General features: G+C 35.7%; 1 protein-coding gene across 2 annotated transcripts in view; it reads left to right on the plus strand.

Annotated features, from left to right (window-relative positions):
* Positions 1-9,299: 9,299 nt before the first annotated feature.
* SLC35A3 (solute carrier family 35 member A3) overlaps positions 9,300-25,180 on the plus strand; it is a 57,145-nt gene continuing 41,264 nt past the window's right edge. The window contains exon 1 of one of the 2 annotated variants that reach the window (XM_031967141.1): positions 9,300-9,405. Coding sequence is in view for 1 of the 2 variants with exons in the window: in XM_003769686.4 (XP_003769734.2) it covers positions 22,934-22,978 (45 nt within the window). In the remaining variant the exon portion in view is untranslated. Of the gene's footprint in view, positions 9,406-22,873; positions 22,979-25,180 lie in introns of those variants that run through there. The other variant, XM_003769686.4, reaches the window with a different exon arrangement.

Raw genomic sequence — 25,180 nt, forward strand, 5'->3', positions numbered from 1 at the left:
ATTTTCTTCTCAGAGTAAACTCATCTTTGCTAAATTCCTAATCAGGAATTTGTCTGCTAAGAAAGCTGTCTTCTTAGGGTACTGTTTTCTTAGCATAAATAAACCCATTCTTTACCACAAACCTCATGCCTGTGTTTATTGGGTTTTGTGAATTCTTTCGCAAAGCCTGCCACCAGCCAAGGGGGGAGCCCATTGCTGTTAGGGGATCTCTTACCTTCAATTCTCACACCTCCTCAGTCTTCCAGCTAAAGACATGTCCCAACCTCATGGGGTGCTCTCCTTCCACTGGTAACTGTAAATTCCACTGAGGAACTTGTCTTTCATATGCTCTCCCAATTCTATTTCATTTTTACCATTCTCAGTGTCTATTTTATTCCCTTCATTTTGTCTGTAACCTATTCCCCTAAATAAATCTACCTTTTACCAGAGAGAATGGCCATTGTGAATTCTTCATATGGCTGAACCCTAACCTTTGGTGCCTGCCATCATTTGATAACAACCTCCACATCATAGATCACATCATTATGTTTTTGTTATTCATTTTCCAGAACCAAGATTAGTTATTAGGAGTGACTGGCCCAGGTTCTTTGCACTTAGTATTGTTGTGCTACAGTTCTCTTTTATTATCCTGACTCAGTTTCCCTAATTATCCTGACTCAGTCTCCCTAAATTGTCCTGCCTTGGTTTCCTTAATTGTTCTGCTTAATCCAGCAAAACCACCCCTCCCTCTTAATCAAAATATTTGATAATGATAAAAGATCTTATATTTTAAAATATCAGAATGCCTCTCTGCATCCCAAGCTATCAGAATATCAGATACTGTCTTATCAAGGTGCCTCTCCCCATGTCTGGGGTACCTCCCCCTATTATGTCAGCCCTCTCTCCAGAGGCTCACCCCACCCTGTCAGAGTCCCCTTCTTGCTCTCAGCATCCTGCCTCTGCCCCCACCTCAGTCTACCCCCTGTGTCTGAGCCATGTGTATATGGGTCATTGAGAACTCACATTGTTTGCTGAATTCTTGGAGACAATAGTCTCATTCAGCCCTGGGACCAAGCCATGGATCTATTTGGTCCCAGTAAATCTCTCCCTTTCAAATAAAATATTAAATACTCTCTAATCTCTATCTTGCCTCAGTTTCTCCAGCATTACAGTATGTAAAAGGTATGGGGAGGTTGGATCCAGGTTGAATCCAACTTCTTTGACTACAACTCCAATACTCTTTCTGCTCCACTGACAAGCTTATGGTATCTACTAGCTAAGAATGAAGTTATCAGTCAGTTTCACAGGCTTTTGTCCTCTAATTTTCTAGAGAAAATGAATTATAAAATAGGATCTTTTTTAGGGTAAGCAAACGTCCTTTTCAATATGTTAGTTGGTCAACAAAAGTATAGTAGGTGTTGGCTAATCTGTATTGATTGTTAAAGTGAAAAGTTCAATATCAGACTTTAGAAAAGCAAGAAAGCAAATAGAAAGGTGTACCACACCTTAAGAAGCAGTATGAAAATGTAAAAGATGACGATGAATCAACCTATTATAAAGCTAAATGCAATCATGAATCAGCCTTACAACTTCCTTTAGTCAAACAATTCTATTGTGTGTACAACTACTGGCAAAAGAGAGGAAACTGGTTTCCCCAGTGGTGAAGTTAAGTGAAAGAATAGGAAAAAAAACAATGAAACATTACACTACAGAGTTTTCTTTGGTGGGCCCTAAAGCTAAAAAATATTCAAATAAGGCCTCTTAAAAAAGAAAAAAGACCAAGTTTTTAGTCAATTCTTCCTGATTAAAATTATATTATATTATTAAATAAAGGCACTTATAAGTATTCATGAGAAAAAAATGCTAAGAAGAGAGCTTCCTTGTCAAAACATAATCCTGTTTAGTATGTCTGCAAATATTTGGGTTTCAGAGTTGTCTTTTATTAGCAGTCTGAGGCTAGGGCTTCCATTCAAAATTGAATGAGATTCCCTCAATTGTTGATAATGCCTTGGGCTTAGATCTCTAATAGAAAAGAGATTACTTAGGATTTTGAGCTACTGGTTCCAGACTAATCTTCAACTCAATAGAGAGTACCATATCTCTGGCCAGATCTCCAACTGAATAAGACCACTTAACTGGGTGTTGTCTGGGAAAGATATGCTTTTCCCAGGGGAGAGCCTGAGACCCCAAATAACCCTTCTTTTACAGATTAAAGGGGACACAATTTCAAGGTTCACCCCCATCAGAGCTAAACTGATCTCTACAGAGCCTTTTCCCTGCCTGCCTCAGATTAATTCCTCTGCTAACCACACCTAACATCAAAGACCTCAGCAATACTATTGCTATTTATTTAGACAGTATAGAGACAATATTAATAATGGATAGAAGGGCTCAGTCAGAATAACATCTTATATCTTAAATATAGGACTTTATGATCTAGGACAAGTTACAATCTCTAAGTGTATCATGTATCTTGTATGAACATTGTTATTTGCATGTTGTCTCCCTCCATTAGAATGAGAATTCCTTATGGTTGTTAGGATCAAAGACTACCCCTTTCTTTTTACTCCTCTCTTTTTTTCTTTCTTTTTACTATTAGGCGACAACTACTTTTCCAGAGCTAAGACCCAGTTAGCAAGCTGTGCCCTGAGCTTCCCACAACAACAATCCTTTGTGCTCAATCTCCGGATGAATGCTGCTGCAACTAAATCTCAGAATTGAAGGTCCCTGGGCTTGGGCAAGTACCAAGAGGTCCAGACATGAAGCCCTGCTATGAAAGGACTTTTTGGTCACTAGACATCCTTGCCTTACCACTGTTGCTATACTATACTGTTTGATTCTTTGTCTACCTACAAATATATAAATCAAGGTTTAGTCCCACTGCCCCTGGTCTCCTTCTTGGAGGCTCCAAAGATGTATTTAATTTCTTTCCTCCAACATAATAGCAAAAGCTTTTCCCCTTTTACCTGTGTAAGCCCTTTGGTATTTTCAGAGTTGCAAAATCTCTGTTAATTCTTTGATTAATTTTTACCCAGAGTTGACTTGGTCAAGGCTGCTCTTCCCTTTCTTTGTATCCCCAGCATTTACAACAATGACTGGTACATAATAATTAATGAATAAATGATTGTTGACTAAGTTGATTGAATTAAAGAACTTTTATTAAGTGCCCACCATATGCCTTTAGTGAAAACTGAAGATAGAAAGACCAAAGGGAAACAGTGCCTGCTCTCAAGCTTATATTCTCATGGAAGAGACAATCATGCCCTGAGGGACTAGAGTTCCAAAGAAAGACTGAGGCTGGATATATAGATCTAAGGATCCTAAACCATGGACAATATAATTGAATCCATGGAAGCTGACCAGCTCACCAAGTGAGGTGGCATAGATAGAGGAAAAAAAAGGCCATGAAGGAGAAACATCTACAGCAAGTGGCTGTGACAGTGTGTGAGAATTGGATGAGGGTTTAATTTCCAAAGAGTTATAAAAATTGAAATATAGAAATACAGAGAAATGAAACTTGAATTAGAAAAATAAAATTGAAACCTAAGAAATGGAATCTAGGACGCTAGGGAAGAAGGAGATAAAAAAAATAATAAAAGGAAATGAGGTGAGGGATTTAGAATAAGAAACACTGTTGTAAAATGTAATTAGAGCTGGAAAACCACTTACACTGGGGTGGGAAGGAGGGAAGATAGATTTAAAAATGTGATCAAAATAGGAGACTTAGAGTCAGGGGTAATTAGACTCTTCAGATAGGATAATATCCAGCCAATAGAGAATTAGAGGAAGGACTTAACTACATCCAAATAAGGGGACCACCAAGGAAAGAGTAATGATGTAAGCAGGAATAGAGATTCCCATTCACATGGAAGTATTAGGCTCTTCTGATAGATTGTGACCTCTGGTACTTAGTCAATGGGAGGGACTTGTGTTTAAGTATAAAAAAGAACAAATATTGATTCCAAGCATTCCTATTCTATAGGATGCTCACCTCTGCAGTAATTACATCGATATAATTAAAGACTTTTAATTTCACCTCTCCTAAGTCCAATGGAATTGTTTCTTACAACAGGAACAAAGATAGAGGAAAAAAGACTGGAGGCCAGTCAATGAGTAGGAATAGAAATGAGAGTTAAGTAGTCAAAAAATCCTAAAGAGGAAAGTGCCTAAAAGGAGAAGACAGTTGATGATAAATGATGTAAAGAGGTCAAGGATTGAGAGTAAGGATGGAGAAAAGAGATCATTGGGAAATTTGGAGAGAGCAGTTTTAGTCAAATCAATCTAGAAGATAGATTACAGGGTTTTGAAGAAAGTGAAAGGAAAGGAATTAGAGACAATGAGGTTGGATAGCTTTTTCAAGGAGTTTGGCAAACAAAGGAGAGATTAAAAATGATTGCAAAAATGTTTGTAGCAGCTCTTTTTGGTTCCAAAAAATTGGACAATGAGTGGATGACCATCAATAGGGGAATGACTGAATAAATTATGGTATTTTAAAATAATGGAATATAATTGTTCTATTAAAAAATGATAAAGAGGCTGATTTTAGAAAAGGCTAGAAAAACTTACATGAACTGATGCTGAGTGAAGCAAGCAGAACCAGGAAAACATTGTATGCAGCAACAGCAGGATAGTGCAATGATCAATTTTGATAGACTTGGTTCCTCTCAGCAGTTCAGTGATTCAAGGAGGATAAAAATCCCAATAAACTTTGTTTGGAAAATGTCATCCACATCCAGAGAGAGAACTTTGGAGACTGAATGTAGATCAATACATACTATTTTCACCTTTTTTTCCTTCTTTTTTTTCTCATGGTTTTTCTCCTTTCTTCTGATTTTTCTCTCCCAACATGATTCATGTAGAAAATGTAAAAAATGAATGTACATGTATAATTTTCAGAATTGTTTTACTTGTAACTGGAGAAAATAAAGATTAAAAAATATATTTTTAAAAATGATTATAAGTGGGGCTGGTGGGGTCTGGTGAGAACTTTTAAGGTTATGGGATCCATGAATGTGTTTGTAGATAGCAGAGATGAGACCAAGAGACCAGTCAATTGAGAGAGAGAAAGAGAGAGAGAAACATAGGTGATGTAATACAGCATTTGAGGTTCCCTGATTTTGGGGAGGCTTCTATTCTAACAATAAGTCAGTAGTACTAAATCTTCTGGCTTTGGGGTCTGCCTCAAGAAACTCCCATGCCCAAATCTGTCTGATTCTGAATAGACCACTCCTCAGTCAGATAGCTTGTAGCCTCAGATCTGGCCACAGATCAAACTCCTGAAACAGTAGTGAATAGAACACCCCTCAGTTCATTGCTGACTGTCAGATAGGTAATCAGTGATAACCAAATTCCAGAGACCACTCCTCTGGGCCATAGAATTAGCATGTCAATGATAGAAAGCTGGATAAAGGGGTCTGCTTTCTCTTAGGACTTTGCTAATTTCTTTGGAATTTAGCCTCCTTGTAATGGCATTACAATTACAATAAACTTTGTCCCTTGACTAAGAAATGGGTTCTAGAGTGCAGATTCTTTTGAGATACCTCATAAAACCCCAAACTTTTGGGGTCTCTTTCCTAACCACTGCATAGGAAGAGGGAGAGAGAAAGACAGAGAGATTTGTAGAAAATAAGAAATAAGAAATAGAGTGAGGGGTTTAGAAGATCTTGTTGAAAAGGATCATTTTTTTTTTTTATCAGAGAATGAAATAAATGAAAAAAAAAGATTGTAGGGATGATGTCAGAGATTTGTGGAATGAGAAAGGGAGCTCATGGACTAATGATTTTGATTTTTCTTAGTAATGTATGAAAAAAGGTCTTCATCTGAGAAGCTAGAGGAGGGGTGGTGTGGAAACCTTGAGAAAAGGTTTACATATGATCATCTCAATAGAAGCAGAAAAAGCATTTGATAAAATCCAACATCCATTCCTATTAAAAACACTTGAGAGTATAGGAATAAATGGACTTTCCTTAAAATAATCAGTAGCATCTATTTAAAACCAGAAGGAAGCATCAAATGTAATGGGGACAAACTGCAACCATTCCCAATAAGATCAGGAGTGAAACAAGGTTGCCCACTATCACCTTTCTATTTAATATTGTATTAGAAATGCTAGCTTTGGCAATAAGAGCTGAGAAAGAGATTAAAGGAATAAGAATAGACAATGAGGAAACCAAATTATCACTCTTTGCTGATGATATGATGGTATACTTAGAGAACCCCAGAGATTCTGCTAAAAAGTTATTAGAAATAATCCACAACTTTAGCAAAGTTGCTGGTTATAAAATAAACCCACATAAGTCATCAGCATTCTTATATATCACTAACAAAATCCAACAGTCAGAGTTACAAAGAGAAATTCCATTTAAAGTAACTACTGATAATATAAAATATTTAGGAATATCTGCCAAGGGAAAATCAGAAACTTTATGAGCAAAACTACAAAACACTTTCCACACAAATTAAGTCTGATCTAACCAACTGGAAAAATATTAAATGCTCTTGGATTGGGTGAGCAAACATAATAAAGCAAAAAGAAGGTTTAGAACACTTGTGGTAAGGGGGTCAAAGACTCTATTAGGAAAGAGTAAAAGCATTATCTTAGTGAAATGGAACCCCACTTAAGATTATTAGATAAAATAGATGTGTGATGGACCTATTCATGTTCCCTAGTAATATTCCCCAGGATGTGAATAATAAAGGAGGAAAGGATGGTGGGAATAAGAAATGTAGTTAGACATCTAAATTCATAGGGAGAATTGAAAAAGGACATAGAACAGGAATTATAATCCTGATTTTTATAAATGAAGAAACTTTATTACATCCTAAATATCTTAAGTGATTTTTTCCAAAGAAGGTAAGATCCTACAAGTATAGTCTTCACTCATCTATTATTCTGCCATTTAAAAATCATCTTTTGGCTAGAAATTGGCAATTTTTATGATTATACTTTAGCCTTCAATGTCCAGTATTTTTTGACAAAAATTCAAAATGTGAACACTTCAACATTAGTTTTTATAAATATTGATTCCAAGATTAGACAAGAAAAAGTAATAGTAATTTACATTTATAAAGCATTTTAAATTTTACAATATTTTCCTCACAATAAACCCATATGCAAATATTATCCCTCTTTTACAGATGAAGAAACTGAGGCTCAAATAAGTTATGCTTTATATAGGGTCATATAGCTATAAAAAATAAAGCTGTAGCAAAGGGCAGCAAAACAGATTGCTAATTATTAGATACATTTTTTTCCACTCTCCTTAGTCAACACTTTTCTACATAGTTGTATATTATGTTTTTTCTCTCTCATTTCCCTCATGGAAATGTGAGCTCCCCGAAGATAAGGGCAACTTCTTTTAACCTTTCTTTGTGTCCTTGGTGTTTAGCACTGTGATTGGCACATAGGAAAGATTTAAATGCTTGTTCACTTAACTTGGAATTCTGGGCTTAGAGACAAATGAAAGTTGAAAGCTCTTCTCTAAAATTTAATAGCTGGGTAATTTTAGAATAGTTACTTCTTTGAGACAGTCTTCTCACTGATAAAATGGGGATTCTCATACTACATTGATTACCTATCTCACAGGATTGTTGTGGGGAAATCACCAATATAAAAGTGAATAATTGAGTGATTGGTTAATTTATCTTTTTTTAATTCACTTTTATTTTAATTTTCCAATTACATATAAAGATTGTTTTCAATATTCACTTTTTTCACTTTTCAATAATATTTTATTTTTCCAATTACATGTGAAGATAGCTTTCAACATTCATTTTGGTAAGATTCTGTGTTCCAAAATTTTTTTCTCCCTCCCTGCCTCCCTTACCTCTCACCTCTCCAAGATAGCAAGCAATCTAATATAGGCTATACATCAAGACAGCAAACAATTTAATATAGGTTATACATGTACAATCATTTTTAACATATTTCTATATTAGCTATGTTGTAGAAGATAAATTGAAACAAAAGGGGAAAATGCAAGAAAAAGCAAACAAATTTTTAAAAAAGTTTAAAACAGTATGTTTTTACATTGTTAACAATGTTTCCAACATTGTTACATTGAGTGTGTATCCCAAAGAGATCGGAAAGAAAAAGGAAAAGAAACCACATGTGCAAAAATGTTTGTAGCAGCTCTTTTTGTAGTGGCAAGGAACTGGAAAGTGAGTGGAGGCCATTGATTGGGGAATGACATTAAATTATGGTATATGAATATTAGAATATTATTATTTTATGAGAAAGGCTAAGCAGGAGAGACAAGAACTGAGTGAATTGAGTAGAACCAAGAGAACATTGTACACAGCAACAAAAAGATTATATAACGATCAACTCTGATGGACATGGCTCTTTTTAACAGTGAGGTGATTCAGGCCAGTTCCATTGGTCTTGTGATGGAGAGCGCAATTTGCATCCAGAGAGAGGACTGTGGGAACTGAATATGGGTCAGAACATAGCATTTTCACCTTTTTTGTTATTTGCTTGTTTTTTTTTTCTTTTTCATTTTTTTCCTTTTTGATCAGTTTTTTTGTATGCGCAGCATGATTGTGTGAATATGTATAGAAGAACTGCCCGTGTTTAACATATATTGGATGACTTGCTGTCTGGGGGAGTGAGAAAAATTTGGAACACAGGGTTTTGCAAGGGTGAATGTAGAAAACTATCTTTGCGTGTATTTTGAAATTTTAAAAGCTAATAAAATTTGCTGACAAAAAAAGAAAAAATAATATGCTCTCCGAAGTTCTCCCCGGACGCGGATAGTATTTTCTATCCCAAGCGTATGGAATTGACTTGGATCGCTGAATAGTTATAGCCAAGTCTACCACAGTTGGTCCTTGCACTGGTATTGTTACTGTGGGCAGCGCTCACTTCACTCAGCATCAGTTCCCGTGAGTCTTTGCAGGCTTTTCCGAAATAAGCCCGCTCGTCAGTGAGTGAATTATTGCTTGATGGCACCCTCGGACTTTGCTTGGCTTTCCAGGTTCCGTGGCACCCCTGGACTCTGCCCTTTTCTCCGAACACTCGGGCTCCAGTCGGACGTCGGCGGCGCGGCGGGACACAGCTCCGAGGGCCCAGCCCGACCCCTCCTCAGGGCCTCTCAGGAGAGGGCAGAGGGGAGCCTTCCCCCCGGGGGGGGCTACGGAGAGCCCCCTCGGGCCCTCCCAGGCGCAGGCACACTAGGGGGCGCCTCTCCGTGGCCGGGAGCGGAATAACTCGGGAACTGTGTTCGCGAGGTCGCGAGCGCCGCCGGAGCGTTTGGGGAACGGCACCGCGGGAACCCGGAAACGCCAGAACTCGCCGGGCTGGCGGCGGCGGGCGCGGGAGGAGCTGCGGCGGCGGCGGCGGGGCGCTCTGCGGCTCTGCGGACACGGCGGACCCGGTCAGCCAGGGCTCCGCGAGCAGCGGAGCGGGGCCTCCCAGCGCGCACCCAGGTGAGCCGGCCCGGCCGGGGCGTGGCGGGGGTCGGGGGCGGAGGAGGCCGCGGGGGCTGCAGGCGGCGGCGGGTGACCCACCCCCTTCCCGGTGGCCGGGCTCGTCTGCGAGCCTGGGCGGCCCGGGGGCTGTGGACTTTGCTGACAGGAACTTGGGACAGTGAGAGTTAGGACGGGTTTGTTTTTTTTTTTTTTTTTTTTGAAAGGTGGGAAATCATTCCCGTTTTATTACTTTTACTTTTTTTTTCCTAAAATAGTATTTCATCCCCCCCCCCCCCCAATTACATGCAAAGATAGTTTTTAGCCTTCATCTTTTATAAGATTTTGAGTTACAGATTTTTCCTCCGAACCTCCAATCCCCCTTCTCGTGACTGCCGGCAATCTGATATAGGTTATAGATGTGCAATCATGTATGTGTAGTCATGTTTCCATATTAATCTTCTTGTAAAAGAAGAGAAAGAGGAAAAGGGAAAAGCACTCGAGCCATTCTAAAATGTTTTTCTCACCACAGCCACTCCGGGTAGGCTTGGACCAGTCCCATCCCACTGAGGCCCGTAGTGGGCTGTAGCGACAGTTCGCATTGGTGTGGGGCTTGCAGGCTTTCAAAGAGCTTTCCATAGATTCCCTTCCCTGATTCTTACAATTTGGTGAGGGAGCCACGTCAACCTAGTGCCAGGCTCTGGGTGAACCTGAGGGGATGCGAAGGAAGGCGCCCCTCCCCCCTTCCAAACGTCTACAGAGGATGGGCAAGCTTTGAAAAAGGTAGAAGGGGGGAATCATTACACTCCAAGCATTGGGACAGCTTATGCATATATAGTGGATGTGGGAGGCAGCATGGTGAGTTCTGGAAATAGCTGAAGTTTGGCTAGAACAGAGTGTGTGTGAAGCAGAATCCTAGCAACTTTGTGGAGGATTTTAAAGTTTGCAAAGGACCTTATATGGAAGTAAACCACCTCCCCACCAAATTAACTCAGTCCCTCTTCTCAGGTAGCTCATAGTCTAACTCAAAAGCTAAATGGATGCTATTATTATCCCCATTTTTACAGGTTTTCAGAGAGGTTAAGTCATTTGCTAAAGGTGATACAGCTAGTAATTATTCTTGGTGGGATTTGAACTCATTGTTTCCCAGCTCCAAATCTATACACTAAGGTTACACCAACTCTTAGAATGTCAAGTCTGCTAGTAGTGATTAATAGTGTGTGTTTTCAGAATCTTAGAATATTTGACTCATTTCAATATTTGAACTCATTGTTTCCCAACTCTAAATCTATACACTAAGGTTACACCAACTCTTAGAATGTCAAGTCTGCTAGTAGTGATTAATAGTGTGTGTTTTCAGAATCTTAGAATATTTGACTCATTTCAATATTTGAACTCATTGTTTCCCAACTCTAAATCTATACACTAAGGTTACACCAACTCTTAGAATGTCAAGTCTGCTAGTAGTGATTAATAGTGTGTGTTTTCAGAATCTTAGAATATTTGAATAAGAAGTATCCTTAGAAACCTTCTAATCTTCTTATTTTGTAAATCAGAGAAATTAATTTGGCTAAATGTCATAAAAGTCTTTTATCAGCTCAGGGTCTCATTTTTATCAGTATTTGGAATAGGTGATCATTGAGGACCTTTACAGCTCTAGTATATGTAATGCTATGACTTTTCCCAATTGGCCATAGACTCTGAATGAGTAACTCTGCCTGATTCCAAGTCTATTATTCTTACAAGTATGTGATTTGGGATTGTGGAAGGAAGGGAGGAGTTTGCATGCTGTTATGTGAGTGACTCACATTGACCCTAATGAGTTAAATAGTATAAACCTGTTAACTCTGAGTAGCCATTTGTGAACTAATTTCCAGTATTATCTATCCACTGTATCTCCACTCCCAATCTCTCTCCCCTTCCTCATTCGTTATTCCCAAACTTATTCTTTATCTTCACCTTGACCTTCAGTTTCTTCATCCTTCCCTGTTTTCTTAGTCTGAAATCCTTGCTCTGGTTTAATTTTTCTTCTTCCACATTCTTGTTGCTGTAGTTTTGTATTTTTATACTTAGTATATACATTATTCTTTACTTTTGAAATTTATCCTTTACCAAAACCTAGCCCTGTGTTACCTCTACCATTTACCTTTCCCATTCCTATTTTAATGCTTCTGCACCAAGGCAACTGCACCCACCACAAATTTGTTTTATGCTATAAACTGAACTCCCTGTGCTAAAGATAGGGCAGTCATTTTATTCGTCTCTGATTGACTAACCCACTCTCAGCTCCTTTGTTCATCTTGTCCCAATTCCTCTATACAATTTCATCACCTTTCCCTCTCCACAGAGGATCTGACTTCTTATTTTATTGAGAGGATAGTGACTTCCTAAGCTCACTCTACACCTCCAAATTCATTCTTTTGTCCTTTGCTACAGACTCTGAGAAAAAGGGAGTCCTCTTTGGTAAGGACCTGTCTCTATACTTTTGTTTTTGTTTTATCCCTTTCTGTCACTTCTAGAGTTTGCCCTATCATTCCACTTCTTATCTTTAATCTCTCCTTAACCATCGGTTCCTTCCTTTTTGCCTAGATCTATCCTCTATTTAAAAAGAAAAAGATACAAAATCTTTTACTTGATCTGTTATCACTTAAAGCTATTGTATATCTTTTCTCTTGTAATATTTGTCTCAGTTTCTATACCACCTCAGTATTCCTGTTCTCCCCAAGTCTATTCTGGTTCTTTCTTTATTTAGTGATATTATTTCCTATGTAGTCAGTTATCATCTTAATGAAGATGACTTCAAAATTTGTATATCCTTTCCTAATCTCTCCCCTTCACTCTAGATCCAATTATTAACTGCCTCCTGGAAAGTTCCACCTTGGTATATTATTCTACCAACCTTTTACCTACCATGTTCCAAACCAAACCCATTACTCTTCCCTTGAAGCTATTTCTCCTCCAAATCTAGGTTTGTGAACTCAGAATTACTCTTGATTCTTCCCCCTACTTAACTAATACTTACTGAGTCTACTTTTTGCGTCTGTGCTCATCTCTCCCTATTATACCATCAATATCTTAGTTTAGAATCTTGTCACCTTTTATCTGGCTTACTGCAGTAGGGATCTTTTTGGTCTCCTTACTTCAGTCTCTTTTCTCTTTAATCCATATTTAAAATAATTGCCATATTATTATTCTTAAGTCACGAGTTTGGCTATATTATTTTCCTGTTCTCTGTTGCTTCTAGGATGAAACAAAAACACCTTGGTACCCTCCAGAATTAGGCACCCACCTTTCTTGGCATTTCATTTGTACTAAAATTAGAAAATGTATGAAAAATACTTTGCTAACTTTAAAACACTCTATAAAGTTGCTATTAACTATTGGCTGTTTCATGGACTTGGCATGTTGTCTGCCACATCCATATATGTGTGTATAACCTGTCCCCTATACCTGGAATATCCTGCCTTTTTCAAAATTTGCTTCAAGTACCACCTTCTGATCTGCCTGATTGTCAGTGTTCTAATACTTTTTCTTGAAATGATTTTTTACTTACTTTTCTATGTCTACGTTAAGTCCCTAGAAGTACCTTTAGACAGTAACTGCTTTTTGTCTTTCTATTGCTCTATCCAGTACAATGGCTGAAACATAGTAACTACTAAAAAAAAAAAAAAAAAAAAAAGTTTGTTGGATTGAATTGAAATTGAATTGTCTTGAAAAAATATGTTTTCTCTTGGTTTAGAAAAATTATTGTATTTGCAAATGGATTTAGAACAAAGCTGTTTTATCATGTTCAATTTTAAAGCTGTTTTATCATGCTTGATTTTAATTTGATTTATTATTTGAAAGATGAAATTTGATACAGTATAAATATAGTATGTTCCTTTATAATAGAAGTGCCTGAGTGGGATACATGGCCCCACTATTAGTGGGTGTAAAGTATATTCTTCTATTATTTACTTTATATTCAATTTTTAAAATCTTCCTCTGGGAAGAGAAAGTTAACCTTGATTAATCAATATGAGCATTGCGTAATATCCACTGTCAGATACTTAAGTAGCTGTGTGACTCTGGACAAGTCAGTTAACCATGTTTACCTCAATTTACTTTTCTGAAAAAATGGTGATAATAACACTTATCTTTGAGGTAAACATACCTGTGAGCATCAAATTCGATAATAATTGTAAAGTGCCTACCCCAGTGCCTTGCACATATTAAGTGCTAAGAAAATGTTAGCTAACTAGCTAGATAGGTAGAATAAAGCAGCTGGATGAGGAAAAATATGTTTATTGATTCCATGGTGTCTATGTTATTACATTCTTTTACTAACTGGAAAGTAGAGCAGTTCCCCTGGTTATACAAATTTGAGCAAGAAAAAACAAGTTAATCTGTAGGTATCTTTTTTCTGTTCTTAGGAAGGGAACTTGAAGGTGGAGGTACAACAAGTCTAAGTCTATATTGAGATTTTCATTCCTTTTTCTCAAGTGATTCTTATAACTTGACTTGTTAACACCTCATAGTGGTTTGTTGCCACTACCCCTCCTCTTGGCTTTGGTTCATGATGAACCAGGCATTTCCTGCTTTTCTGGAGAAGATGATGGCTTTTTATTTCTATGCTCCCTGAAAATATCCTGCAGTTCTATTTTTCAGACATTTACCAAATATAAAGAAAGCTTACATGAGTTAAAATAAGGAGAAATTTTTCAGACTTTTAACAGTAATCCTTATCAAGGAACTAGTGTTTTATTTTTCCTACTTTTGATTTGAATAAATCTCTTCTTTTTCTTATCCTTGGGATTTGCTAGTTTTGCCCTGCTTGAACTGGATGCTAGATTCAGTTTGATAAGCTGCTGCTAAGTGTCTTGACTTGATTCAGAATGAGCTTTCTCAATGTAGCTCCTGGTATTGTTGGAGCCCCAGGCGTATTACAGTAAGGACCTTTTCTCTTTGATGCATTTTTATCTTTCCCTCTAGCCCCCAGTGAATCCTCCCTTGAAGCATGGGGAGAGCTAGGCATTTATAGTCACTTACTTCACCTTAGATCTATTAGTTCTGGACCTGTTGAAATCCTGTCCTTCATTCTAGATCCCGGAATGAGAAGTTTGCTATTATTTCACTTTAGTGTCCCCTGAAAATTCTATCTTGTTCTTACTTTTCTTTTTTGGCCTTAGTTGGCTTTCTGGCTTTGATTGGTTTCATCATACCAAATTCACTATTCAGACAGTGTATATATATAAGTATATCTTCTGCATTTTGGCTTTTTCACTTATGTTTCTAGATATTCCTCTGGAATTACTAGGACCACAGTCCCAGTAATTACATTACAACAGAAGTCTAGCTAGACCAATTTGTTCTTCCTGTTCACTCTTGTGTTCTTTGGTGGCTCCTTCCATTGCTTCCATCTTGTGGGAAGAATTAAGATACACAGATGAACTCTTAAGTCAGTCATCACTTTCCTTTCTAGGGCTCAGCTTTATGCTCCACTGACTTCTCTCTCATCAAATGATTTTTGTTCCCTGATCAGTGTTTCACAAGAATCTCTCTTTAGTGTAGATTAACAATAGGAAAAAAATCTTATTTGCATAGTAAATAATAGGTAATTTCTCCCTTTCCCACCATATTTAATGTATATATGAGCTGATCATTGTGAGGCCTGAAACCCTCAGTGAGAAAATCCAGACAAAGCCGCATACTTAGACTTTCCATCTTTAAAGCTAGGGTATGGAGGAGAAGTTATTTTGCAGTCCTGCCAAACCAAATTCGTGGCTAGAAACAGATCCAGTATTTAGTCCAGACAGCATTTGACTGTTTCCTAAGAAGAATGTGGAAGAAGGGATTCAGTCAGGACTGAAGGGGAAAGTGGAGAAAATGGGTTAGGCCCAATTCTCTTTACATTTACAGATAGAACCTTAGTTTCTTTGTAAATTTTCCTCTTAGTCAATGTGGTGTGCTAGAGGTAGCCCATACTAGTTTGAGATTGGTAATTTCTCAGTGTGAACTTTGGAAATTGGCTACAAATCAGGGCTTGCTTTTATTATTTCATTGATCGTCTAGTCTTAAAGTTACGGAAAAAATGTTAATAATGCAGATTAAACTTAAAGCTGTCGTGCTTACATTTTTTCTTTCCAGAGAACTGATTGTTAAACAACAATCCTTGGGTATAGTCTACCCCTCATTTTCATATTATAATAAAGTCCTCTAAAAAGAAGAGAATCTGCTGTTTTTAAGGACAATGTAGGAGAAAAATGAAAGCTGATGATTCTTCTCTGTCCCTTTTCCTGATAACTATTAAAGAAACCCAATCATTGAAGACTTGCTTGGAAGAAAAGTTTGGGTCATTGGAGTTCTATGCCAGTGTCATTGCAGGGGAAATATAGCTAGTATGGCAGGAACAAGCTGAGCCTTGGAGTTACAGGATCTAGGTCTCATCTGCAAAATAAGCATAGTGATAACCTGTCTTCCAAGGTAGAGATGATAATACCAATGCCTGTAAATCATAAACAATTATGTAAATGTGAACTTTTTTATTTGTCTATTATTAGATAACCATATCGTCACAAGGTTTTGTTTTATATCCTTGTGTGTGTGTACACTTTGGGGGGGGGGGCATAACCTAGAATATGTTATATCTAAAATCACAAGAAGTCGAATAATGTGTTTAGTTAACTTTTTAAATAAAAAAAAAAACCCTATCAATAGCTAATTCTCACTGGAAGATCTTAACTTTTAAGCATTTTCCTAATATTTTTGATCTTCTTGGAGCAAAATATCTATTCAGGATCAATTCAATAAAGCATATACTGTGTGCCAGGCACTGTGCTAAGCATTAGGATATAAATAAGACAGTCTCTGAAAACATCTGACATGAAATTATTTAGAAAATTGCGTTAAATTTAGTGAATCAAAATTTTGTAATTGAGACTGGAGTGTCATCATGTATACAAGTCCCACACAACACTTAGAAATCACCAGGCAGAGATGACTTGCATTAGCTATTTTTCATATCTTCCCAATATTTGGTAGTAATTATGTTTTGACTTGAAAAGCCTCCTCTTAGGTTATATAAAATAGTAAAAAGACAGTGAGTAATATCAACAAATGAATTTATCCCTACTCTTTAATTATGCAAAATATTGAAAGGAATATCAAAACAATTTGAAAGGCCATAAAAACTCAAAAAGATTTGCTTTTTTATTTTTAGAATAAAGCAGTTGTTGCATTCAAATAATATTTAAAGTGATTCTTTTTTGAACATGTGTAGGAAAAACTGAAAATGTTCATTCCTGTAAAGAAAATTTCTTGAAGATAAAGTTTGTTTCATTGTATTTGTGGCCCCAGTGTCTAGGACATAGTCAAAGCTTTAAAAATGTTTATTGATTGATTGAATGCTTGAAGGGCTTATTGTATTAGGTATTACATACCCTACCCTGATTTGATTATCACCCACAGGAAGCATTTCTTTTTTCTTTTTTTTTCTTTCTCAACAGTATTTTATTGTTCCAAATAGTTTTTGACATTAATTTTTGTAAGATTTTGTGTTCCAAATTTTTTCTTTCTCCTTCACTTATGTTCCCATCCTTAAGACAGCAAGCAAGCTGATATAGGTAAATATGTAACTGTTGACTTTTAAGCATATTTCCATATTTGTCATATTGTGCAAGAAAAATCAGATCAAAAGGGGAAAAACCATGAGAAAGAAAATGCAAACAAATAAAGGTGAGAATACTGTGCTGTAATATACATTCAGTTCTCTCTCTGGATGTGGATGATACTTTGCATTCTAAATCTGTCCTCACTCAATTGCTGAGAAGAGCCAAGTCCATCACAGTTGATCATCACATAATTTTGCTATTACTCTGTACAATGTTCTTCTGGGTCTGCTCATTTCACTCAGCATCAATGTTCATTTAAGTCTTTCAAGGCTTTTCTGAAATCAACCTGCTCATCATTTCTTATAGAAAAATAATATTCCATTACATTCATATACCATAACTTATTCAGCCATTCCCCAACTGATGGGAATCCACTTAATTTTCAGGAACTTGGCAGGACAAAAAAGAGCTGCTACAAACATTTTTTGTGCATGTGGCTCCTTTTTCCTCTTTTATGGTCTCTTTGGGATACAAATTCAGTAGGGACATTACTGGATTTAAGGATATGCATGGTTTTATACTCTTTTGGGCGTAGTCCAGGAAGCATTTCTTACAAACTTCTTTATATGTTATTCTATACAACCAAGTCGCTTGCTGTCAGATTTATTCTCCTGCTTCTGAGATTTTATAGTGAAAAATAGCATAGATAGGAATATGAGGGGGACAGTTGAATAATAAATATTGATAGCTAGCATTTATATAATGTCTCAAGGTTTACAAAGCATTTTGTACATATTTACACTGGTTCTCATGATAATTTTTTGAGGTTGGTAGTCAGTGTTACATTTTACAGATAAGGAAACTGAACTTATAACAAAGGGAGTGATTTCCTAAGATCACACAGCTAATAAGTATCTGAGGCAGGATTTAAAAGTAGGTATTCATGACTTTTAAGTCTAGCACTATATGCTAAGTATGTTACCTTAGTTACCTAGATGTTATATATTAAAAATAATATTTAAAATTTATCAGTAAACATTTATGAAATGCCACCTATGTAGGCACTGTTAAAAGAGATTTTTCTATACATGTCTGTCTGTCTATATCTACCCATCTATTTGTCTATCCTGTCTGTCTGTCTATCTGTCTTTCTACAGTATATGCTTGTGAGACATTGAATTTGGGAGTTATCTACATAGAATATCTACATAGTCTCTACATCTACAATTTTAAGTTTAGAGCAGGTATTTTTCAAAGAATTAAGCATTTGAATTTCAACACTGAAATTCTATCTAGGCAATAATATCCAGTTACACAAACAACAGAGAACAACAATGTTATGTTAAACTTAAAAAAACCTGTTTTTTATAATCTGGCAGGCTTTCTACACCCTAATAAATGAAGCTTGTCCTGTTTGATACAAAGTCATGTGTGTGTTAACAAATTTTTTTCTGTTGTAGTTATATTAATATATAACTTATATAAATTATTTAACATATATGAGAAATGGATTGGGTAGATCCTTTATAAAGATTTGTGGAAAAAGGCGGACAAAAATTGTATAGAAGACATTGTTGGATTATTATTTGTATTCTAAAACTGAGGTGTCAGATTGATATTTGATCAGATTTATTTTTCTGAGTTCCAGTCCAGTATGTTACTGGAAACTTGGAAGAACTGAAGTTTTATTTTTGCCTTATCTTGTGTCTTTTAATACTCAAATGTTACAAATGTAGTTTCAAAGTACTTTAGTACCTTTTGAAAAAAAAAGTTTCTCTTATAAGAAGGCTTTTCTGATTATCACAGTTGTTAGTGTCCTCTCCAAATTATTTTGTATATGTTTCATATTTTCTGTGTTTAACTCATTTTTCCTCAGTAGGATATTAGATACACTGAGAGTAGGGACAGTTTCCTATTTTTGTCTTTGTATTTTTTATGCCTCAAATAACTTGTGTCATTCAGTGGGCACTTTATAGATATTTGTTGAGCGAAAGAATTTGAACATTGGTGACCAAAAACTGTACTAACTCCTACTGTTTAGGATAATTCTATTAGACATTTCTATATGTTGTTATGTTTTATAGATTTTAAAAATAATAGTGAATTACAAAATTCAGAGTTGGATGGGACTACCTACTTTTTCCAGTCTGATCTCTTTCTGAACAAGAATTTGATCTGTAATATCTCCAATATATTACATGTCTACAGTGTAGAAAAAAACAACTTTACTTATTAATAAGATATTTCTTCATCTCTCTCTCCCTCTACCCCTCCCTCCCTCCGTTTTTCTCTCTCTGCATTTGATTTAAGAATCACAGATTTTTGTAAAACCAAGAGACAGATATTTGTTGAATTTAATCAAATCCAATACAGTTCCTTTAATAAGGAAACTAAATCCTAGAGATTGTGATTTGCCCAAAATCACACTAATAAAGAGTAACAACATCCTTTTCAATTCATTTTATAATTATCATTTATTTGTGAGGAAGATATAAAAATGAATAATATACTTTATGCCCTAAGAAGATAATCTAGTATTTTATTTCATTTTTTCTTAATCTTTCAAGTAAAAGTCTGAAGTTTATTTTTGAAGCAAATAAATCATAAGGATAGAGACTAGACCTGTAGTTTGATTGGTACAGGTTGGATTGGGTGAGGAACTTCCCTGTACCACTGGTTTGGGATTTTCTTAGCCACATAGAGTTTTCAGGAGTTTGCCAGAATGCCTGTGACTTGCCTGACTCCAGGGTCACGCATCCAGTATATGTTAGAGGCAGGACTTGAAGCTGGATCTTTCTGGGTTTGAGGTCCGTTCTCTGTTCCAGGTTCCATATGTTTCTCAAAATAAACCATTGTAGAGAATGTCACCTGCTTTTAACATTGGGAAAGTTATTTAAACTCCCTGCAAACTGAGCATATCTTTAGTTATTTGGATAAACTGAGCCAATATATGTGAAAATTCTATAGGATTTTCAAACTGAAGCCTTTTCATTCTTATCATTCTGTTCAGTAATTATATTCTGAAATGATTATCCTCCCCTTCTTTCTTAACGAGATAAGATAGTTATATATAAAAGTGATAAAAGTATTTAATAGAATTCAAACCTACATTTTTAGGGTGTGGTTCTCCGTTTACTTAGCAATACAATAACTACCACTCTCAGGTAAGTCTATTGCTTTGAGCTCATCTTTCTCTAAAATGTGAAAAGGTATTGTACTCTGTAATCAACAGGTCAATAAATGCATGGCACTTCATGGAGTTGAAAAATGATAAGATTTCATAAAATACTTCATTCTTTTATTTATATTTATTTAAAATGATTTAATTGTAGGTTCCTTGCTGAATTAATTCATGTAAATAAATCACAAATGTACTTTATTCTCTTGATGTTCTAGAGTAACTAATTTATCAGTTTCTAGCAAAGAAGTTGACCATCATTTTCAAAACAGATCTTGTAGAGAGCCAGAACTCTGGAGAAGTGTACTTGAAACAAGGATTCTTAGAAGGTGTTAACTAACTCAGTGGAATTGATAAGACAGTGGTTATCTAGTTTAGCATGGTGATTAATAGTTCTTTTGTTCAGTATGATTGAATTAATCTTACAACAAATAATGGTTCCCTAGTGATATAATGATTGGCTTACACTCAGTATGATGAATGGATTTAATTGTAATAGAATATTTAAGAGGTCAGAGTCTTAGAGAGACTTGGAGACAGATTCAGAGAAGACAGAGGACTGGAGGCTGGAGCTCAAGCCCTTGGACTGAGACAGTCTTCAAGATAGAGACCGTCGTGGTGGCTCTCCTGCTTCCTCCATAGAAATCAAGACACATTCTGGAGGACCTCCAGAAAGTTAGCCAAGCCTCAGGTGAAGGAGACAGACTTTGAAGGAAATAATAAAGAATTTGGACTTTATCCCTGGCTATTCTTGTGGTGATTACTCTGCTGAAACGAAGGCTGGTCCTAAAACCTCCAGAAAGCTAACCAGAACACTACACAGACCGGTTTCTTCAGAGTTGTAACATTTTTCATTGTTTAGACAGTACTTAGAAATGAAGACAGTGAAAGTCTTGTGAAAGAAAGCTTTATGCTTTCTACAGACATTTATCTTTAGAATAAATTGGTAGTTTTAGAGCTTCAGAGAAGTGAGTTGCATTTGCTGTGGCCATGTGTTGTTCCTTCCATATTCCTAATATGGTAACCTCCTATAGACCTGTGTGGATGGGGGAAATCTTACTATGCTGATTTGTTATGTTAATTAATTGTGGTGTCTTCTTTCTTGGAAATGCCCTGTGTTTGACTGGTAAAAGTAACATACTGGTATGAAGTTTTGAACTATGATCTTAAATAGATACTGATCTTCACCAGTGGTTGACCTCAAAACTGATTATCCTTCAGGGGTACTGTAATTGTTACCTCCCATTTTAATGATACTTTAATATGAAGCTCTTGCAATAACTTGGTAAGCTAGGTTGTATGATATTATTGGTTCTGTCATATTGTTAGGTCAATTACATAGTGCATTGGGTAGAATGCCAGTCCTGATGTCAGGAAGATTTTGTGTTCCTGAGTTCAAATCTGGTCTCAGACAAGTACAGAATGTGTGAACCTGGATAAGTCATTTAACCATGTTTTCCTTAGTGCCTCATATGTGAAATAAACTGAAGAAAGAGGTGGTTAATTATACCAGTATCTCTGCCAAGAAAGCAACAAATAGGGTCCCTTGAGAGTTGGACACAATTGAGAAACAAATAATAACAACAAATAGTATGATTATTTCTATTTATAGATGGAAAAAAGATCAAAATTTTAAGTGATTTAGTCACATAGCTACCAACAATTAGAGCTAGGATTTCACATGAGGCATTTTTACTTTAAGTCCATGCTCTTTACACTATATCACAGCTACCTCATAGAGTACTATTTGGTACTAGTAACTACTAGTAAAAAAGTTAGTTAAGTGATAGTATGTTAACAAGTCTTTTAGTTTGACATGGTCTTGTGAAGAGGATGGAGAAAAATACTTCTTAAAAATAATGATGTTTTAGAAATAATTTTCTTTTGTAAAACACTAAAAAAATGATCATAATACCTTTCATAATTTTGGACTCTCAAGATTGGAATTTTAAAATGTCTTATTTCCTACCGAGAGGAATACTTTAAAAATTTGATTGCCTTCACCTGATTGTAAAAAAAAAAACAAAAAAAAAAACAGCCTTTGAAATAACTTTTTGTTGTTTTTTTTTTGTTTTGTTTTGTTTATTTGTTTTTGTGAGGCAATTGGGGTTAAGTGACTTCCCTAGGGTCACCCAACTGGTAAGTGTTAAATATGTGATGCAGCATTTGAACCCTGGGCCTCCTGACTTAGTGGCCCACACTATTCACTGCACCATCTAGCTGCCCCAGCCTTTGAAATATAAAGTTACTGATTGACAGCACAGGTTAGATAAGTGGATCCTGGTAATGTTTTCTTAGGCAAATAAGACACCTGATACTTTGGAGAAGAAAAAGGAAGGAGAAGTAAGGGAGAGCTCTTTGCTGTAGGATTCATTTGACAGTTCAGTTCGGTGGACTATTTTAGTGTAGCTGTTAAAAAGATTTGTTAATAAAGCAGGGTTTATTTTCCTGGAACTAGGACTGGAGGAATTTAATAGAGATCAGAATTCCTTGCTATTCTCATGGTAACTAAATGGGTTATACTAACCACTATTAACAACTTTTATTTATTGAAAAATTGATCAGATTTTTATTTCTTGTATTTTTTGCAAAGGATTACTTTTCAGATTATTCTCTTATTGCTAAATTTTGGAGATACTTCACTGTTGAGACATTTATTGTCAGATATATAGCATGTCTCTGTTAGAAGTCAAGCCATTTGCTTGTGATTAATTTTATATCTTAATAATTTAGCAGCAAAAACATTACAGTTCTTTAAATTCATAACATTGTGGAGTGAATCATGGAAGATAATGAACTGAAAATTACAACTGGAAACAACATTTCTGTATGTATTAACTTTTTTCTACTAATTTCATCGGGAAACATTTTGGGATTTATATTTTGAGCTATTTGACACTTCTGGCTAAAATATTAAGTTTAATTTTGAAGATGATGTTTATGTTGTATTTATGTTGTACATTTTTAGAATGCAAATGTCAGAAATAGTTGGTAGTAAATGAAAACTTGATCTTGCTTAAAAATTAGTTGTTAGAGATGTATTAGCAGTTGAATTTATTTTGAGTTTCTAGTATTATATATTTGTATTGCAGTCTAAAGCTATCTTTTTTTGTCTTTCCTGTTTAGATCTAGGTTTTACCAGTATAGGGGACTTCTTTGTGAGACAGGCCATCATCCTGTATATTTTACAGCTTTAGAAAGTTGCCTAGGAAGTACAGTAATTTGCCCAGGGTTGTAAAATCTGTATGTGTCAGAGATACTTCACTCAAGTTGTCATATTTCTGAGGAATGCTATCTTATCATTATGCCACATCACCTCTTACTGTCACTAATAGACTTTTAAAGTTCTAATCTAAATTATTCAAAAGAGATACTATACATTTCAAACTTAGAATTTATGTAGTCTCATGTTACCATTAAAAATGAGATTTTAAAAATATTCCTCTTATCATAATTGTAGAATTGAAAGAATTCAGTGAGGTTCAGTTTTAGATTTTTCAATCTTCCCTGATAGTTGGATTTAAAAAATAAAAATCTAAGTTGTTTATAATAAAATATTTAAAGGAATTTGTTTTTAAGAGTAGGTAGAGAACCTTTTGAGTACATATATACTGTATTATATTACTATGTGTGACTATCTAGGTGCCAAAGGTTGAAAAATTCTTTCTTTGAGGGAAGTGAGGAGATATTGAGACTTTCTTCACTGAAGAAGACAAAAGTGACTTTCAGAACTTGAATCTTTTTCAGAATGGGCAGGGAGGTACTCTGTTCCCTTAGTAGGTAATAAGTCTCAGTTTCTCCCAATTTGATTAGAAGGGATTCTCTAATAGTCTCCTTTTTCTAAATGAGGTTCAGTAGCTTTAGTGGCTGAGGTCTAGTTACATAGAGGGTCTTTTTTCCAACAGATATATATTTCAAGATTATATATTTATTATATATTTCAATATATATATTTCAAGATTAGACAGAAGCTTTTTAATGAAATGAATATTTTGGAGAGCAGATAGAAGTTTAGCAAGACAAAAAGACCAAGAATGGCAATAGCAGTAGAAATTAAGCCAAAAATAAAGTAAGATATTGAAGGTAGAAGATTATATTTGGTGTCATAAAATTGGAAGGAAATTATAGACATTCCATTTCATTTTTTTAATTGTTTCTGTTTGCATAGTTTTTGCTGTCCTCATTCAGTGCTGCCAAAGTGGACATTTTTATTTGATTTTGCAAATTAAGTGAAGGCTAACATGTTCCTTTGCATAATCTTACAGACACTACTGTTGTTCCATTTTTAAAAGAAATCAACATGAGTACTTCGTCCATTGATTCAGGTTGAAACCTTTTCCAGATCTCTTTTATCTATGAGTCTCTTGTCCATGTTTTCCAATAATCCTCTACAGATAATCTACCGAAAGAGCTGGAGGTTTTCTTTAAGTGTCTAAGGTAACACAGTGTACCATTCAGGCTGTTCTTTTGTATCTCATTCATGCTGCAGCGACTAGCCCACCTTTTTTTGGCATTTTCAAATGGAAGTAGTTGATAACACAGGCAGGTGGTCTTGGGATTAGTGCTATATTCTCCTTAAGAGCTGCACCACACCGGGCATCTTTTCTTTGCTATTTGGTTTATTTGTAATTTTAATTTTTCAAGATTATGAAGTATGATTTATACCATATGGCATCATCAAGAGAATATTGATGCTAAAAATAAAAATATGAGTGTTTTTGCAGAAGTGAGCCTTAAAAATATTGTGTCCTTTCTACAACTCAGTCTCTTCCTATTATTTAATTCTGGCTTCATTTTATAAAATGAATTCACATATGAGGAATTCCCATTCAACTAAAAGTTGGATTAGGGATGATTTTTCAGGTACATTTCACCTCTGAGAGAATGAATGGAGAATATGACAAATTGCTTGTCAAATGACATGCCATTGTTTAGATAATAGTACCTTTCTATACACTGGTTTGTGTCTCTCCCCCTCACCCCCCAATTTGGATGGTTAGACATTTTTATTTGAATTTTATTTGTGATC

Source organism: Sarcophilus harrisii, chromosome 4, assembly GCF_902635505.1.
Source record: "Sarcophilus harrisii chromosome 4, mSarHar1.11, whole genome shotgun sequence".
NCBI lineage: Eukaryota > Metazoa > Chordata > Mammalia > Dasyuromorphia > Dasyuridae > Sarcophilus > Sarcophilus harrisii.